We start from the raw sequence: 19,569 nt of genomic DNA, 5'->3' as shown, positions 1-19,569 counted from the left end.
AGCCGAGAATTCTTTATGTTACTCTGCTATAGTAAGTCTGAATAGGACAAAAGAAACTAAAGCCACTACCCACAGAGAGGTAGTCCAAAACTGCATTCAGTCACACTGCTATCAAATGTCAATCTAAGCAAACTAGAAAAAAAAGATAGTATTGATCTTAATAGGATTACATGTTGGTGAAGCACTCAGGGCTCAACCACACCATTGAAATCAATGGGAGTTTTGTCTCAAATGTCTATGGGTTCAAGCTACACTGCAGGACTCAGGCAGGAGCAGATATAAACCAAGGATCGAGAGCTTGCTTAAAGAACAAGTTTTATGGAGTATTTTTTTCCTTTAAAAATTCTTCTTCCACTGAGCTATACTTTATCTGTGGACACATTATCAAGCACAACGTTTTCATTCTACAGGCCTATGCTGCTTTCCTGCCACCTCACTAAAGTCAACAGAGTTCACTTTTGTAACAGAGAAAAAATGGGTCTGATAATTAAGATGTCTCTGTGACACTACCTCAAAGCAGCACCTTGGAACTCCCATATTCACCGTTGTCATATAACTGTGATATTTTTGTACAAAGTACGCCTTGTGAGGTATCATTTTGAAAGTCTTGATCTGTTGAACATTAATATCCTGTTGGATTGTATGTGTTATCATTGGATGTGAAGTTTTCAAGTCTTGCTGTGTGTTATTGAAATATGTTGTGAGTTCGGGAACACCCACAGAAAGCCTTTCAGGTACAACAATGGAATAGCCAGATAGCGATTAATGGCTCATCAACACCCATCAAGAACAGAATCCACTATCTTGGAGACTTCTCAGATGAGGTACGAATGGCATAGGGGCAGGCTAGCAGATGTCGCAGCAAAGGTCTTTTCAGCAAGCGGGAAGAAAATATAGAAGAGGGGAAGTGACATCATCACTAGGCCTCTCCCCTCCCCTCATATTTTCCCCTTCATGAAAATATCTAACAGCATGGAAATTTCACCCATCTTTTCCTGCAAACACTTTCCAAAAGACTATACATTTCAGGATAAAATGAATAATTTGGGGAAACGCAACAGAAACTACTGGATAATCCAAAATTTCCACAGAGTATCTAATTCTTGCAGAAGTATTGAAAAGATTTTAATGTTCTCTGTTTAACTGATTTTTTAAAGTCAATTCTAATTAAAATCACTGTTGATTTATCTAATATTCAGCATTGACTAAGTGGCAAATTCTCTTTAAAATGTGAAGAAAATTGCAAGACAAGCCAAAGTCATGGTTAGAGTAAGACATGAATATTCTACTTCACGCTGTGTTTAGTCACATATTTGTGGTTTGCAGATAGAATCCATTTGTGTTGCCACAACAATATGGCACACTGTGAAGGATCATAGTGTTTATTAGAGCATTTATCAAAAAATTATGCTCAGTACCTTGCACTCTGAGAGGTGCAAAAAGATCAGACATTTAGAGCATGGGTTATGCTGAAAGTACTGCCTCCTATAAGTATTAAAAAGCAGCATGATAGGGCATGATTAGCAATAATGATAAAAGACTACAACCATAACAGGAGTTTGTAGGAGCATTATCATTATGATAAATACATTTCTCCAAAAACAGCTGAATATTAGGCCCAGTCATGAGTAACGCATGGTACCGGTTTGCATCACCCCAAGGGGAGCTTGGGGGAAGACTGAAGCACAATACTCCCAATGCACGGGAGACATATGTGCACACACTCCACACTATGCATTAGGACAGGGCAGACTGCTCCCATGATGCACCCTACCCATTCTGCAATATGGTGTGGAGGGGACAAGGCCTTGCTTTGTCCAACTCCCTTTCCTCTCCTTCAGGGCAATTTTCATCTCCAAGGGCTCAGGAAGGAAGCGGTGCTTGTGCTTCCTCGAATGCATGGCTGTGACTATCCCAAAGACTTGCATGGGCCACGCATGCAGTGTGTCTAGGAAAGCTTCTTGTGTCATTCAGGAATATAACTTATTCTTTGTGCTGCACTGGTCCTGCTCAGCAGGCTGGCTCAGAGGAGGGCAGGGCTATGGTCTTATCTCCTCCCTGACCCTCCTAATCCCTTTTTGGGTATTTTGCACCACTCAGAAGAATAGGAAGTGACTATAATTATAGCTGTTTCTTTTTCTGGCCACTTAAGGGGGAGGAAGGCTCCTTTCTCCCTCTCCCCACCTGTGTAAGGGCTGGTACAATCTAGAAAGAAGAAGTTCTGAGAAAGCAACAAAGACATTTTCATTCCATGAGATTCCACTGGTGAAACCAACACATGAATCTGGCTCAAACTATGGAATTAACTAAAATGAATGTAGCAAATGTTATTTCAATTTTTTAAAAGTTAGAATTAGTTCTATAAGTGCTATTAGAATGTTCAGAATTTAATTGGAAATGATATTATTACTTTGTATGGTTTGCACAATATATATTTAGTGAGGTCTGGGTGTTTTCAGTATAATTCAGATCCCATGTCTCTCATGCATTAATTGCAATGGTATTGTCTCTTATTTCTTTAGAAGGTAAATTGGCAATTAAGAATTCCTATAATGCTTTTATCAATTATTTTTAAATAGAAAGAACTTGCACAAAAGATTTTCTGTATACTTAGTTCTACGGTCCAAACCACTTTTAACTATGTTGTGAAAGTGTTGAATATCTGACTTATAGTGTATTTATTGTCACTAGTCTTTACTATCCAAGCAATTTACAAGACATGAACTAAGACACATATTCTAACCTGAAGAGCTCACAAACCCAGGCTCTAATTCTTTTGTGGTATCTGATAGCACAGAGTTGGAGTAAATTGCCTGCCAAGAAAGTCCATATCCCGTTTATATCAAACAAACCTCAGTTTTAAAAAATAAAGTATAATATCTTGTAAAAAAGCGACAAAGAGTCCTCTTTGTCGCTTTTTACAGATCCAACTAACACGGCTGCTCCTCTGATACTATAATATCTTGGATACTATACTGGTAGCTGGTGATTAGTTTTCAAGTCTCTTGAAAATACTAGTTGTCTTCTCATATTTTCAGCACACTGAATATCTTTGCTTTATTTCCTGTGAATTATTTCTTCTTTAGTAGTTCAAGACCTGGAAATCTTAGGTTATGTCTACACTGGCAATTGAACAACAAAACTTTTGTCTTTCAAAAGTGTTAAATCCCTCTCCCCCCCCCGCCCGAAAGAAAAAAGTTTTGCTGTGACAAGTGTGAAAAGTGCACTGTCGGCAGGAGCACTCTCCGGCTGACAATGCAAACACTGCTCGTTGCGGGTGGAAGGTTTTTGTCAGCAGGAGAGCCAACAAACAGCGGCTACACTGCACAACTTTCAGTGGTACGGCTGTAACGACACAGCTCTGTCACTAAAAGCTGTGTAGTGTAGATATAGCCTTAGTGGCATTGCGTGTTGCTTTTTCAATCCCTAATATTTGATTGCATTATCTTTGATTTAAACCAACACAAACTACAGCTGAATTGCCTAGTAGCGGAAGAGATGTAAAGTAAACAAGATCGGGGAGAGGTTCTTGTTGAGAAAAGCAAGGTAGGAAAAGCAGATGAAGAGGCAGGGAGGCTGAAGAAAAGATTATAGTGTACAGGGCAAGAAATGACTATGATGTAGAGAAGGATTTTAGCAGTGAGCATTGACTAGAAAGGACTTTTTGGTGGTATAAAAGACAACATAACAAGACTTTCAGTCAGAATATGTGGGTAACAGGACTCAAAGATGTCTCTGGAGTTGAAAGTCTGACAACATAATGGAGTTGTCAACAGTGATAGAGAACTGCCATATAGGAGAAGGGTAAAGGAAGATAGATAAATAGTCCTATTTTGGAAAAATGGAGTTTTGAGATGGCAGCGGAACACACAGCAAGAGCTATTGATGGGGAAAAAAAAAAGGAACTGAAAGTTTGGACAGACCTGAAGACACCAGAGATGGAAAAATCTGATTCACAAGTCATCAGCATGGAGGGAGAAGAGGAGAGAATTTGCTTATCCTTACAGGATGGCAAGAAAATGATAAGAGACCTTCTTTAATTCTGAAAAACTTACAATTTCCTCCCCACTCTCCAGCATAACACCCAGTGCTACACTTATAAATATCATAGCAGGTTTTATGATAAAGTGGATACTTATCATCTACCACAGTTAATTTAGCATGGTCTTTCTGGTATTCCCCATTTTAAGGATCAGAAAGACCATTGAACACATTTGGCTCAGGTCTACAGTCAAAAATCTTCATAGATCCAAACTGACAGAATTATAATAAAGTTTGTTTAAACATTAAGTTACATGATGCAAAACCACAAAATGAGCTCAAAATGCAATACAAACTTGCAAAGTGTTTGTGACAAAAGAATTACTGTAATTCAACAGTTCTTTTTGCTGAGGTTTTGTGTGTGTGTGTGTGTGTGTGTGTGTGTGTGTGTGTGTGTGTGTGTGTGTGTGTGTGTGTGTGATATTGCATTACATGTGTATCCATGTCACAATATAGGATTGGCAGGTCTTCTGGGAATATTTGTATCAGTAAAGCTTGTCCTCCGTAAAAAACAATGAGAAGTTTGTTTGCACACAGAGATTTTAAAAGGGACTTCAATTTTCTTAATAAACATATCTTCTGAAGATGGAATCCTGGGGCATGTGAATTTTGTCACCTGAGAACCTACTGTAGCTTATCAGCTAAACAGAAATATATCAAGTGGACTTTGCATATATATCAGGAGTGAATAAATGCAACAGGGAAAGACAAAACTCAATCTGAAAGAAAAACATTTGTTCTAATGAACAACAAACACTTGAGTGGTATGAGATTAGCAGTAATGCAAAGTACATTATCATGTGGTGCTAAAAGTGTTTTTTCCCAGTGCCTCAATATCATTATGGTGAATTTAAATTTTAGACCAAAGTAGTCAATTATTTTTGTCAATGTACAAATTTCTTGGTTAAGGTTCAGACTCCAGAGAAACATTTTTCACACCGCAATAAAAATAATGGTAATAATAAATAAAAATATTTCACGGTCTGTTCAAGATCTCTCGTGGTCCAGATTTGGCCCACGGTCTGCCTATTGACTACAACTGTTCTAGATCCCTTTTTTCCCTATACTGTACTATTTCACATTCTAATGATGTTTTAGACTGCTGATCTGCCTCCTCAGCCCAGGATGTAACCAGTGCCATGTCTGAATCTGCTTCAAGCCTCTTGTCTCAGGGCTTCAGCTTTATTTCTTCCAAACAATTCAAATTCAGTACATCAATCATCCCCTCCCTAAGATTTCCTGCAGGAGCTGGCTAGTCTCCTGTATCACTCCACTAGTCCTCCTGCAGGCCACCTGCCTGGGAGGCACCTCGCTCCAGGACCCACCATACTTCCTGTAGTTCTCCACATCCAACTGAGCCATTTGCTGGCTTTCATAATCACTTGATCATTAACTGATCAGTAATTGATTCATCATAGATGAGGCTGGGCACAACTCCTCTGTGACAGGAGTATTAGTGCAGAACAAACTGCTTTTTCATGTCAGATAGATTACTTCAAGACATTAAAAAAATGCAGTCACTGAAAAATATTATTCAAAAAATGCATCATCCAGGGAACAAGAGTTTAGAAGCAGTCTTGTATTAGAAAAATGAATAACAACATACATTGCCGGAAGTCCTTCTTGAAAAAGGTAGCTGATGACAAGCTTACTTCTCCAGCACTCTATGTAATCATTTATGATCTCCACCAAAGTAGTCACAACAACTCAAGTATGATTTTATGCAAAAATTGTGACTGATAGATATAGCTTTAATGGACTGGTCAAAATTGGTAAGGTGCAGTAGGTGGACCTCAGCAATGGGTTTTATGCAAAGCTGAGTTTAGAGAAGGGCTTTTGTAGAGTCACGACAAACCTGTGTCAGTGCGGAGATACCTGTGCTTGAAGTGGCAGCATAATAGGAAGAATAAAAAATAGCTAACTGGAGCAGAAGTGACAGGCTAATCCCTTGCATGTAGTCTTCGCTCTCTGCCTTTTTAAGACTGAAGAGACTAGTAGTTTGCTTTTGATTCTGTTTTTTTTGTTTTTAGTGTCTCCTTCAGCTAAGAAAAGTATGGTGGGAACATCAAAGGAAATTTCAGAAGCATCTGCAGTGAAAGAGAGTATCTCTAATGTAAATAACAAGTAATCTCAAGATGTGGTTGAGTTGTTAAAATGGACCAGAAGGAATGAAACATACACCAAGCGAGGAAACCAATCCTGTTTGCATAGTATGTGTGTCATGAAAATACTGTTTGAAGTTCTCTCAGTTTCACTGTTGTGTTTGGAATATTATTGAATACTTCATAAGAACATAAAAATGGGTGTACTGATCAGACCAAAGGTCCATCTAGCCCAGTATCCTGTCTACCAACAGTGGCCAATGCCAAGTGCCCCAGAGGGAGTGAACTCAACAGGCAATGATCAAGTGATCTCTCTTCTGCCACCCATCTCCACGCTCTGACAAAAAGAGGCTAGGGACACCATTCCTTACCCCTCCTAGCTAATATCCATTAACAAACTTAACCTCCATGAATTTATCCAGTTCTCTTTTAAACGCTGCTATAGTCCTAGCCTTTACAACCTCCTCAGGCAAGGAGTTCCACAAGTTGACTGTGCACTGTATGAAGAAGAACTTCCTTTTATTGGTTTTAAACCTGCTACCCATTAATTTCATTTGGTGGCCCCTAGTTCTGGTATTATGGGAACAAGTAAATAACTTTTCCTTATTTACTGTCTCTACATTACTCATGATTTTATATACTTCTATCATATCCCCCCCTTAGTCTCCTCTTTTCCAAGCTGAAAAGTCTTAGTCTCTTTAATCTCTCCTCATATGGGACCCGTTCCAAATCCCTAATCATTTTAGTTGTCTTTCTCTGAACCTTTTCTAATGCCAGTATATAATTTTTGAGATGAGAAGACCATATCTGTATGCAGTATTCAAGATGGGGGTGTACCACGGATTTATACAAGGGCAATAAGATACTCTCTGTCTTATTTTCTATCCCCTTTTTAATGATTCCTAACATCCTGTTTGCTTTTTCAACTGCCTCTGCACACTGCGTGGATGTCTTCAGAGAACTATCCACAATGACTCCAAGATCTTTTTCCTGATTCGTCATAGCTAAATTAGTCCCCATCATATTGTATGTATAGTTGAGGTTATTTCTTCCGATGTGCATTATTTTACATTTTTCCACATTAAATTTCATTTGCCATTTTGTAGCCCAAACACTTAGTTTTGTGAGATCTTTTTGAAGTTCTTCACAGTCTGCTTTGGTCTTAACTATCTTGAGCAGTTTAGTATCATCTGCAAACTTTGCCACCTCACTTCTTACTCCTTTCTCCAGATCATTTATGAATAAGTTGAATAGGATTGGTCCTAGGACTGACCCTTGGGGGCCACTGCTTGTTACCCCTCTCCATTCTGAAAATTACCATTTATTCCTACCCTTTGTTTCCTGTCTTTTAACTAGTTCTCAATCCATGAAAAGATTTCCCACTTTTCCCATGACAACTTAATTTACGTACAAATCTTTGGTGAGGGACCTTGTCAAAGGCTTTCTGGAAATCTAATTACACTATGACCACTGGATCCCCCTTGTCCACATGTTTGTTGACCCCTTCAAAGAACTCTAATAGATTAGTTAGACACAATTTCCCTTTACAGAAACCATATTGACTTTTGCCCTACAATTTATGTGCTTCTATGTGTCTGATAATTTTATTCTTTACTATTGTTTCGACTAATTTGCCCAGTACTGACATTAGACTTATTGGTCTGTAATTGCTGGGATCACCTCTAGAGCCCTTTTTAAATATTGGCGTTACATTAGCTATCTTCCAGTGACTGGGTACAGAAGCCGATTTTAAGGACAGGCTACAAACCATAGTTAATAGTTCCGCAACTTCACATTTGAGTTCTTTCAGAACTCTTGGGTGAATGTCATTTGGTCCTGGTGACATGTTACTGTTATGTTTATCAGTTAATTCCAAAATATCCTCTAGTGACAACTCAATCTGTGACAAGTCCTCTAATTTGTCACCTGCAAAAGCCAGCTCAGGTTTGGGAATCTCCCGAACATCCTCGGCCATGAAGACTGAAGCAAAGAGTCCATTTAGTTTCTCCACAATGACTTTAGCATCTTTAAGTTCTCCTTTTGTATTTCAATCGTCCAGGTGCCCCACTGGTTGCTTAGCAAGCTTCTTGCTTCTGATGTACTTACAAAACATTTTGTTATTACCTTTGGAGTTTTTGGCTAACCGTTCTGCAAACTCCACTTTGGCCTTTCTTATTACATTTTTACACTAAATTAGGCAGTGTTTATTGTTTTTACCTTTCTATTTACCTCACTAGGATTTGACTTCCACTTTTTAAAAGATGCCTTTTTATCTCTCACTGCTTCTTATACATGCTTGTTAAGCCACGGAATATCTTTTTCAGTTCTTTCACTGTGTTTTTTAATTTGGGGTATACATTTAAGTTGAGCCTTATTATAGTGTCTTTGAAAAGCATCCATGCAGCTTGCAGGGATTTCACTTTAGTCACTGTACCTTTTAATTTCTGTTTAACTAACCCCCTCATTTTTGCATAGTTCCCCTTTCTGAAATTAAATGCCACAGTGTTGGGCTGTTGAGGTGTTCTTCCCACCACAGGAATGTTAAATGTTATTATATTATGGTCACTATTTCCAAGCGGTCCTGTTATAGTTACCTCTTGGACCAGCTCCTGCGCTCCACTCAGGACTAAATCGAGAGTTGCCTCTCCCCTTGTGGGTTCCCGTACCAGCTGCTCCAAGAAGCAGTCATTTAAAATATCAAGAACTTTTGTCTCTGCATTTCATCCCAAGGTGACATGTTCCCAGTCAAAATGGGGATAATTGAAATTGAAATCCCCCACTATTATTGAGTTCTTAATTTTGATAGCCTCTTCATCTAGTCATAGAAAATGTTGATAGTTCAACATTTTTTAAAGCATAAACACATTCAGTTAGGTGGTGGTGCAAAAATGGGCTTTCAGGTGAGATTTTCATGAAATGATGGTAGAAGGTTTTTTAAAGGAGTTTCAAGGATAAGAGACTGCAGCGCAGAAGCTGATGAAGAGGAGATACAGTACTCAGCATGGATGCATTGGTCTGATTGTCTAACAAATCAATGCTTATATATAGAAATTAATTTTGTCATCTTGTCACAATGAACCAATGGAGCTTTTATTCCCCCATGTGGAGAGTTGGTTAATAAGTATCACTGTAACGTATCAGTTAACATTTCCATTGCCAGCAATTTCATCCAGGTTTCTGCATTTTTTGAGAAAGGGAAATATCTTCTCCTCTCCTTGGCATCCAGGTATACCTGTGTAGTGGGTGCAGATGGGGTTAAGATGTTTTGACTTAGCAGCATCTATAGAACTAGTTTTTATTACTGCTGATACTGACCACCAGACTGAGAGGATGAGATGGAAGAGAATTCTATTAGTGGTAGTGATAAACTCATGTTTACAAACATCACTTATTTGCCATCAATTTGATGATCTAGACCCTGTCCAAAGTCCACCGAAGGTAATGGAAATATTGACCTCAGTGTGCTTTAAATATATGTATATGGTAAAGGGATTATCTGTTTTTTGCCTTTGCACTTGTTTGTTAAGTTAGGTCAGTTATAATACAGACAGTCAAACTGAAAGAGACATAAAAACAGAAAAGCTGCAATACTATGTAACCTCTGCTCTGAATCTACCAGCTCCTGGAATTCAGAACTCTACTACAACAATAACAGAGCCCTCTGACACCATTTCCCAGCATGCTTGGAGTCAGAAGTGGGGACAGAATGGACTAGAAACTCTTGGTGAAGCCAAGAGGGAGGCTTCTGCATGGTGTGATATGGACAAATGGTTTGCTGAGCCAAAGATGAGCCAGGGTGGCTCAGCCCCTCAGTGGGAGGATGCAGCCTGACTCAGAGGCAGAGCCCAAGTTTCATTTCAGTTTTCAGCTCTGAGTTTGGGATCTGAGAGAGAAGCAGAACAGCCCAGAGAGCCTCTGATTTACTCCTCCGCCCCACAAAAGGAGGATTTTAACTGCTGAGAGATCTAGTACATGAGAGGAGCAGTTCCATCCCTGCAGAGTACATAATCCAGAATGACTGAGATCTGACCCAGTGCTAGTTCAAGATCTCCACAGGCAAGTGTTGTCAGTAGCTAGCGGCATGGTGCTCTGCTCTTGTTTGATGATAACAGTCGGCTGTGTGCGTGTTCCCTCTGCATGCTGCCCCAGCTCTGCGCAGATAGCTGACACAGCAAACCCTGAGAGAACCCCCAAAGACCACAGACTCTAGTAAGGTACGAAAGAATCCGAGCCAGGTTTATTGTCAAACGAAGCACAGTAATAGTTTCCTATAGACTATACAGAACATACTACGAATTTGTGCCCCCTGGCAATGGACACAGCTCAGTCAGTGGCGGGACTTTCCACTGCCTCCTAGGCTGGACAAAGATATGCACTCCGGGACCTACTTTTATATAGTTATAGGACAGATTACTCATCTCTCCTGATGTATTGAGGTACAGCCCCTTGGCTCATTAGGTGCTGTCTCCCCTTTGATCATATTGTTCCAGACATACAGATCTATCCATCATGCTGTCCTGTCTTTAAGATGCACCTGCCTGTTCCTTGTTATGTCTATGGAGTGTCCTGATGTCATCTTGGCACAAGTTCCTCTTCTCACTACTTCTGTGAGTGAGGCCTGCCTCTGGCTCACAGCCCAGCTTTTGCTTAGCAATGCCTGGAAGTACTTTGGTTCAGGCTTCAGGCCTCAGACTAGGTTTCTGACACAAAAGTTTATGTTTCAGGGCCTCATCTTACTACAGCAAGGAAAGGATCCTGCCCTGCTCTGAGGAAAGGCAAAGTAAGGGGACTCCTTTCTGTTCAAGCCAGCCAGTATTCACAACATTTGTCTCCAGATTCATCCCCAGCATACTGTCCACATTGGAAGGTGCCAGGGAGGGATCTGGGGGTTGAGATAAATTGTGTATATTGGAGGTTGGGGAATTTGTTGATGTGTTAGTACTTATTAACCCTAAACCTTTCCTTCCCCAGATAATATATTCCTGTTCCCAATAAAGTTTCCATGTTATACTGTTATTTTGGGGGGTGTCAATTGTTTGCTGGGGTTTGTGTTGATGTACTTCATCGTTTCTTGTGTATTGAGTTCTATGCTCCTATCCAGCAGTGGTAGCATTATTCATTTTCCCAATGGACAGCACTCCTAATGTGTCAGGCCCAGTGAGGAGTCACCAGGCATCACGAAAAAGAAGTCAGCCCATTCAAGGAAAGGGGAGAAGCCACAGCAAGCAGCAAGCACCCGGGAGAAGACTTGAGCTACATCTTGTGGAGGAGGAGGGGGACTATACTCCATCACTGTGGAAGTGGAAAGAACTGGGGGCATAAAAACTGTCCCTGAGAGGTTATATATTTACTGAAATATACATGTTTTGTAAAACTTCACAGAAACCTGAGTCATTTGATTGAGGACTTGTATTCAATTTGGAACACTATTTCTCCTCTGCTTTTTTTACAGACACACCAGGTGGTTAAGCACTGGAATAAATTGCCTAGGGAGGTTGTGGAACCTCCATCATTGGAGATTTTTAAGAGCAGGCTAGACAAACATCTGTCAGGAGTGGTCCATATAATTAGTCCTGCCATGAGTGCAGGGGACTGGACTAGATGACCTTTTGAGGTCCCTTCCAGTTCTAGGATTATATGATTTCTGGGGTTTTGTTTAAATGCACACACATTTTATTTTAACTTCAATGAAAGGTTTAGTTCAGGTTTGGACCAAGATTTGGGATGGTTTTTATTTTGTCTGATCATCTTTTCCATAACTCCTTGCCACCTTTTCTCTGAGCTAAAAAATAATCTTCAAACTATAGTGAGATGCTCTTTGTGCAATTAAATGAAATATTAGAGAATGTGGCCAAGAATTGTTGGAAGCTGTGGTCTTTAAAAGCAGTAGTAAAAATGTTAAATTCTGGGCAATTAGTGTACATCTTGTTTTCAGGGTTAAACAATCGCCATGTGTGAAGTCAGGTAGAAATTTTCCCTCAGGTCACTTTGACAGTGACCATGGGTTTCTTTTCTCCTTTCTCTGCAGCATCTGGATGTGGGACATTTGCCAGGATTATCTGGATATATATCTCACTTAATCATTTCCCTGCCATTGTGAGGGCCTCAGGCACTAGGACACCTCATTCCCTCCTATTCTCTGCTTGTGGCACATAACAGTTTAGTCTCCTGTGGGATGTAATACTTTGGTCTCAGTTCCATTGTTGGACTCAGTGTGTAGGCGCTGGGTGGTGTTGGCCTGTGATACACAAGAGGTCAGACTAGATGATCAGGTGATCCCTTTTGGCCCTAAGCTCTATGACTCTAAATAAAAGAATAAGCATATCAGGACAGAGAATTCATTAAACCTAATAACAAAAAAATATCAGCAACAGCGTCTTAGAGCAAGCAATGGAAATCATCTCCACTTGATACAAGAGAGTAGCAGAAACAAACAAATCAGTAACCATCAGGCTAACAGGCTCAGTTTACACACACTGAAGATAATACAACACTGGAACAGTCATCAAAAGAAAAGACAAAATATCAGGTTCAATGTATTAGGTCCTAAGAGCCTGGAGTCCTGACTCTGCTCCTTTTCCTGTTCATGGAGCTCCCTTTCCCTCCCACCTCTGACTCAATCCCTTCACTGCCCTCTCACCACAGCAAACCAACAGCCTTATGTTCCTTCTATTTTATGCCCCCTGCCAAGCCTCCCCTCAGAACAGAATGACTTTGGACTTCTGCTAACAAGTCCCTACTCTCAATCTGTCTTTCAAATGCCATCTCTCAATACTGGCTCCTGATCTGAGGGGGTTGGGCTCAAAACCCATCAGCTGGGGAAGTATGGCTTATCAGGCACACATGGTTTAATAGATCATGAATTGAATGTTTTCCAATTGCAGAGTCTGATAGGAAAAAGAACAAACTAAGTAAGGTTGGAAATGACTCCCCTGATACTGAGAAAATACAAAGACCTGGTCACTTTTGTGAACAGCTGAATAGCCACCTCATTGTCCTCCTTCCAATTCATTTGTAATGATGCCTAAAAGCTTAACAGTTAGGCAACAGGTGTTCAGAGATCACTGCCTATCATGCTGTCCAGTACTGTTTCATTGTGCTCCCCTTCTTGTCTTATACTTAGATTGTAAACTTTGGGGCAGAGATAACCTTTCATAGAATATCAGGGTTGGAAGAGACCTCAGGAAGGCATCTAGTCTAACCCCTTCCTCAAAGCAAGACCAATCCCCAAACAGATTTTTTGTCCCAGATCCCTAAATGGCCCCCTCAAGGATTGAACTCACATGCCTGGGCTTAGCAGGCTAATGCTCAAACCACTGAGCTATCCCTGCCCCCTTTTTAAATATGCATTTTAATAGTTTCTAGCACAATGGGATCCTGACCCATGTCTGAGACTCCATACTACTATTCAAGTCAATATTATTAATAATAAAATAATGACTCAAAAATAAGAAAATCAAGAAAGCAGAACTGCACAGCAAAAACTGTGATAAAAAGTAAATTGGAAGAAAGAATGTGGCTAGCTGAAAGAAAGAAGAAACACAGGTTATGTACACATCATGCCTTCAAGAGAATAAAAAAAAACAACGTTCAAATAACCATCAATTTACAATATAAGGGCAGATTCAATTATAAGAACAGGAAGATGGATGGAAAATATCCAGTAGCTTTCAAACCTGGCCCTTCTTGATAATATCACAGTGAAAGAGGAAGGGAAAATATCAGGTTTAGGATTAGGGAACAGAGAACTGATTCATATACAATTTCTAAAAAAATGAGTTTTCATCCAAAAGTCAAATCAAACTTGAAAATAACCTTTTGTGAGGCAGGAAAAACTTTATCATCCCATTATTATTCATCTTTGTCCAGGTTTCTGGTTAAGACGACAAGTAGAAAGCCCTAAAATTTCCTGGTGGAAGCTACTCTAGTATATTTCCACTATGGTTGGGACCAGGAAATCTTGAGAGAGAGAGCATGTTATTGTGAGATTTTTCAATCAATGTTGCCAGATAATATAGATAATCATTCAAATGCTAGTGTTTTCCTAAACTAGACTGAACAGGCTTTTAGGATTTGCTCATCACAGTAAGTTTATTAAAAGGGCATAATTATGTATGAAAATGATCAAAAATCAAAAGAACTTGAATTCCATCAGTTTACTAGAGTTATACAGTCACTCATTATTACTAATTATTTAATTGCATTAAAATAGGTCCAACTGACATAAGGGTCCTATTGTGCTAAGCACATACAGACAGGTAGTAAGAAACACTTGCTGTGCCAGAAATTTTACAATCCATGTAGACAAGACAGACAAAGGAAGGATCACTATCCCCATTTTACAGATGGAAAACTGGGACACGAGGAGGTTAAGTAACTTGCCCAAGTTTGCCCAGGAAGCCTGTGGCAAAGCACAGCCTAAATGTCTTGAGTCCCAGTCTAGTGCCTTAGCCACAAAAGCCATCCTTCCTTTTCAGCTTAGATTCTAGAAAAGAAAAATATAGCATAGGTTCAAAGACCTAAGGATTAAGGATAAACACCAGCCTGCCAATAGTGACTGAGAAGTGATGCCTGAACTTCAGTGCATTTTGTCAAGTACTTTGATTGAGCTTGAGAATATGAGTCCAAATGAATATACAGGAAGAAATATTTTTTTCATGAAGAATATGAGCTTTTTTAGTGCACACACATTCTTCCTTCAAACGACTATAAATTACAGTATTTATGGAATCTTAATGATGTAAACACAGTTGGAGCTTGAAGGTCAAGGCTGCAAACTGCATCCTAAATTTCTGTTTACAGATGAAGTACAGTATTTATTGTGGCACTGCTTGTGCTGCTATAGCTAAAGGTCTGCCTGCGTTGCCATTATAAACCACTATTTCAGAGGTTTATAACTTGCCCATCAATCTTCACATTGGGATGAAACACAGCACACAAGGTCTCAGCTGTGGGATTGATTTTTGTTGTTGTTGTTTTCTTTACCAAATTACAAAAAGAAATTCATCTGGTAAGTTTTAAAGTTATGAGAGCAATAAAATAAAGGTCACTTGTTTCAAATACTTCTATTGTATAACACAACTATAGCTTCAGTTTTAAGACAAATTTTACAGGCTAATTATACATAATTAGCACTTAATTCTTTAAATAAGGAATTCTCACCCCTCCTCCTGAAATCATTAAAAATATTGCAAATAAAATTGCATCAGTGGGTTAACATTTCCCTCCCAAAAGGAAGCTATGGTGCATCTTGTTGTTCTTAAAACAAAAACAAAAAAACCAAGGAAATCAGATTTCTAGTTGTAGGATCTGAGTCTCATTTACATTAAGGGTATATCTAAAGCTGGAGGATAAATTTAAAACGCATGTACATGCTAGCTTTGATAGTGCTAGTGTGCTACATATAGAGGAGCCACAGTGGTGCAGGCTGGCTGCCCGACTGTATACCTACGTTATCAGATGGGATTGTACAGGAGTGGCTATCCTGCACCACTGTAGTTACACTGCTACTTTTAGTTCACTATCTCAATCAAAACTAGCTTGTGTATGTCTCGCTGAGCTGGAAATTACACTTAAAGCTGCAGTGTAGGCATAAGTCTCCTTTACTATGTCTCCTGGCTATGTACAGGGGCTTCAAAGGATGCATACCATTTACTTAGTGTGAATGAGAATCAGGCCTGTTGTGTAAGGCACCTCCCCTTAAAATGGTTTGACAAGAGTCTTAGTCAAATGGCATTGTGGGATTCCATGTATTGTCTCTTAGTGGCTCTGGATCACATTTGCTTAGTTTCCAAGGTGTATCAAATGGGGGTCTGTCCTGGGTCCAGTACTATTCAATATTTCCATCAATGACCTGGATAATGGAGCAAAGATTATGCTTATAAAATCTGCAGATGACATGAAGCTGGGAGGAGCTGCAAGCACTTTGGAGGACAGGAATAGAATTCAAAACAACCTTGATAAATTTGAGAATTGGTCTGAAATCAACAAAATGAAATTCAGTAGAAACAAGTACAAAGTACTACACTTAGGTAGAAAAAAATCAAATGCCTACAAAATAGAGAATAACTGGAAAGGTAGTAGTACTGCAGAAAAGGACCCGGGGGGTTATAATGGATCACTAACTGAATATAAATGATGAAGTTGTAATGATTCTGGGGTGTATTCATCGGAATGTCATGTAAAACATGGGGAGGTATTGTTCCACTCCAGTAGCAAGTAGAGAGGCCTAAGTCAAAGTATTGTGTCATTTCTGTGTGCTGTACTTTCAGAAATGTGTGTACAAATTGGAGAGAGTCCAGATGAGAGCAACAAAAATTATAAAAGGTTTAGAAAACCTGACCTATGTGGAAAGATTAAAAACTGGGCATGTTTAACTTTGAGAAGAAAAGACTGATGGGGGACCTGATAAATCTTCAAATATATTGAGGGCTATTATAAAGAGGATGGTGATCAATTGTTCTCCAGGTCCACTGGAGGTAGGCCAAGAAGCAACAGGTTTAATCTGCAGCAAGGGCGAATTAAGTTAGATATTACGGAAAAAAAACATTTTAACTAAGCACTGCAATAGACTTTCAAGGGAGGCTGTGAATCACTGTAATTGGAGATTTTTAAGAACAAGGTGGACAAACACCTGACAGGGATGACCTGGGTATACCTAGTCCTGCCTCAGTGCAGAAGGCTGGACTAGATAAGCTCTTGAGGTCCCTCCCAGCCCTACGTATCTATGATTGTGTGATCTCCATGCTATTGTGAATTGCTCTTTACACAGGAAGGCAGAAGTACTTCTTAGATCAATTTCTGTAGACTGGAGGATAGTGAAAAGTTAAATTTACATTTTACTTCCATACAGAGCAATTACACCTTATCAAGGAACACAAGATGATAAACATTGCAAGGATATGAAAATAAGGAGAATACAATATGACCCAATGGAAGTATTTCTCACTATTCAGAATTTAGACATTGCCTATTTAAAAAAAAATAATAAAAAGTACACATTTATATTAGGACAGATGCACCAGAGTGCTCTTGTGATGTAAATATAGTCATCAACCTATTTGAACTGGTTTATAAAGCCAAGGATATGGCTGCTTTGTGATGTCAGAGCAACTCAGAGCAGCCAGTGAGTACTGCTGAATATGGTCTATCAGTCGTTCTTTGGTGAACATCATCTTTTATGCCACATGCTCAACTACTGTGAGAATGACATTGATTGGTCTCACTGCAAATTTTACTCTTCTGTTTATATCCCCTTCATTATAGCTATAGGACTGATTCATTTGCATTCTAGGCTCCCCCTCCAATCTACTTTTCTTATACGGTTACACCTGTTTCATACGATCCTCAATGCTTGGAATAATACCCCTCTTCTTAAGTACCAAACTTTTGACTCTCCTCCAAATCCTCCCTGAAGGACCCAAACTAATTCTCTTGGAGTAATTAAAGAGAGGAAGTCAGAAAAAGAAAAACATTTCCCATCTATTTCATTTTGAGAAAACCATAAAACAACATGATCACTACTGAGCAGGACTTAAATTCCAAACATTTGGGTCTGGAAAGTTGCTTAGAACTATTTTAAAACATATGATTGGAACAGTCAAATGGTTGCCCTTAACCAAACATATTTTTTTAAACTAAAAAGGAGTACAAATTTCTCCAACTACCAAGTCAACTCAAGAAGCTGAAGTGAGGAAGGCTCGTTCTTCCTTCTCCAGAAGATGAAAGGTGGACTGCTTGAGACATTTAAAACTAGTCTCGACAAAGCACTTGAATATTCGATAGGGAACAATTTAGGAAAGTGGGATATGAACTAAATGCCCCCAAAGCTTTAAAACTCTAGTTTTTATGAGAGGGAAGTTATGGAAGATGGCTGACTAAAGCTCTACCATTCAGACCAAGGTACTATCTTTGTCCCATTGAAAGTACCTAGACAGGGAAAGATAAATTAGCACACAAGTGCAGATTTTGTATAACACGATTCTGGATCTTCTGTAACTCAGTGTTGTTTAAATTTTTTTTGTAAAGTTTTTAATAAAACATTGAGAAGCATGTCAAATACCAGTAGATTTCAAAATATTTTTTTTGAAAGCTTGCTATACCATCTAACATAAGTATCTGTCATGCTGCTTGAGTTCCTATAGCACAGAACATCTTGTTATCAGTGATGTCATGACAGAAATGTTACAAAGATGCACTCTAATCACCTCCTGCACTGGTATGCATTTAATTTTTTTGCTGTAAGGATGATTTTTTTAAAATTTACCTTTCATCTTGGATTCTCACCGAGACTTTTAAAAGACGCATGACAGTTTTGAAAGCTAAGCAATGTGAGATGATTATTTTAGTTGGAATAAATGAATGGAGAACATACTGAACATCCTACCTGTAAAACCCTGGAGGAGCTTGTTGAACTAAGAAGTTTTTCTCCAGACCTTGCAAAACGTCATTAAGCATTCTCACTCGGATAGGAGCTCTCTCCTTGGGGTCATTAGCTGGACGCATCTCATCTGACTGGAACAATTCTGCACTGTCTCTCAGTCTTGAAGCCATTGCCAGCAACTGACGGGTGTCTAATTGGTCACCTAGTAATGATAACAGAAAGACACTGGTCTGTAAATGATTCAAAAGGCAATAATTTATTGCTGTCGATAAAATAACTTACACTTTTTTAAAATGGCCACGTTGTCTTAGGTTGAAACAAAGGCATCTCCAGTGGAGTTAAAACCATGGATCAATGGAGCCTATAATCTATTTCACATGTACAGTAATTTTTGCAGCAGTACCAACTTGTGCAGTGATCTCTTAAAATCTTACAAGCTAAGAAGAGTCAGATCTGGCCAGTATTTGAACGGGAACCCCCCAGTGAAAACTTAGTTCTGCAAGAAGTGATGGTTAAATATCAGTAGCTGGAACTCTTCTTTCTGAGACAATACTGATCCAGTGCTGTTAGATACTGCTTCTCATGCCACAGATTCTGTACATGTTAGTCTACTGCATATGAAAACCTATCCCTATAGTATATAAGCACCAGCTCCTGCCCTTTCTCCCTTTCCTCTCTCATAAAAAGCATAAAAGCGTACACACCAGAGCAAGAATTTGCTTGAATTCCATCTGTCATCTTAGAATACTAAGGATACTTAAACTTTGTAGTCCATAAGGTTATCTTGCCTTTATTATATTCAGCAGTCATGCAAGGAACCTATAGGCCTGCATCCTATAAGACATTAGCTTCAGCAGTTATCGTAACGTTTGAGGCTATAAACTTTGGCACAAATAAACAGCCCAACATTAACCTCTAAGTTTGGGGAACAGAGTGTGAGGGGGAGTTTTGTCCAAAGTGACACCAGCCAATGGACACATGAGCTAACACCAGCTTTTGGAAAGTTTTGGAAAGAACATCCAACCACAAGAGTGTCATGGTAAT

At 39.3% G+C, this 19,569-nt stretch overlaps 1 protein-coding gene across 4 annotated transcripts in view; it reads right to left on the bottom strand.

Moving 5' to 3' along the window:
- Positions 1-19,569, bottom strand: part of NAALADL2 (N-acetylated alpha-linked acidic dipeptidase like 2) — a 1,166,543-nt gene that overhangs the window by 272,471 nt on the left and 874,503 nt on the right. For all 4 annotated transcript variants that reach the window (XM_050965896.1, XM_050965898.1, XM_050965899.1 and 1 more), the window contains exon 15: positions 18,529-18,727. In XM_050965896.1, coding sequence (XP_050821853.1) covers positions 18,529-18,727 — 199 coding nt within the window. The remainder of the gene's footprint in view (positions 1-18,528; positions 18,728-19,569) is intronic.

Source organism: Gopherus flavomarginatus, chromosome 8 (genome assembly GCF_025201925.1).
Source record: "Gopherus flavomarginatus isolate rGopFla2 chromosome 8, rGopFla2.mat.asm, whole genome shotgun sequence".
NCBI classification, from domain to species: domain Eukaryota; kingdom Metazoa; phylum Chordata; order Testudines; family Testudinidae; genus Gopherus; species Gopherus flavomarginatus.
The sequence above is the reverse complement of the archived record's forward strand: the minus strand, read 5'-3'. Positions and strand labels throughout refer to the sequence as shown.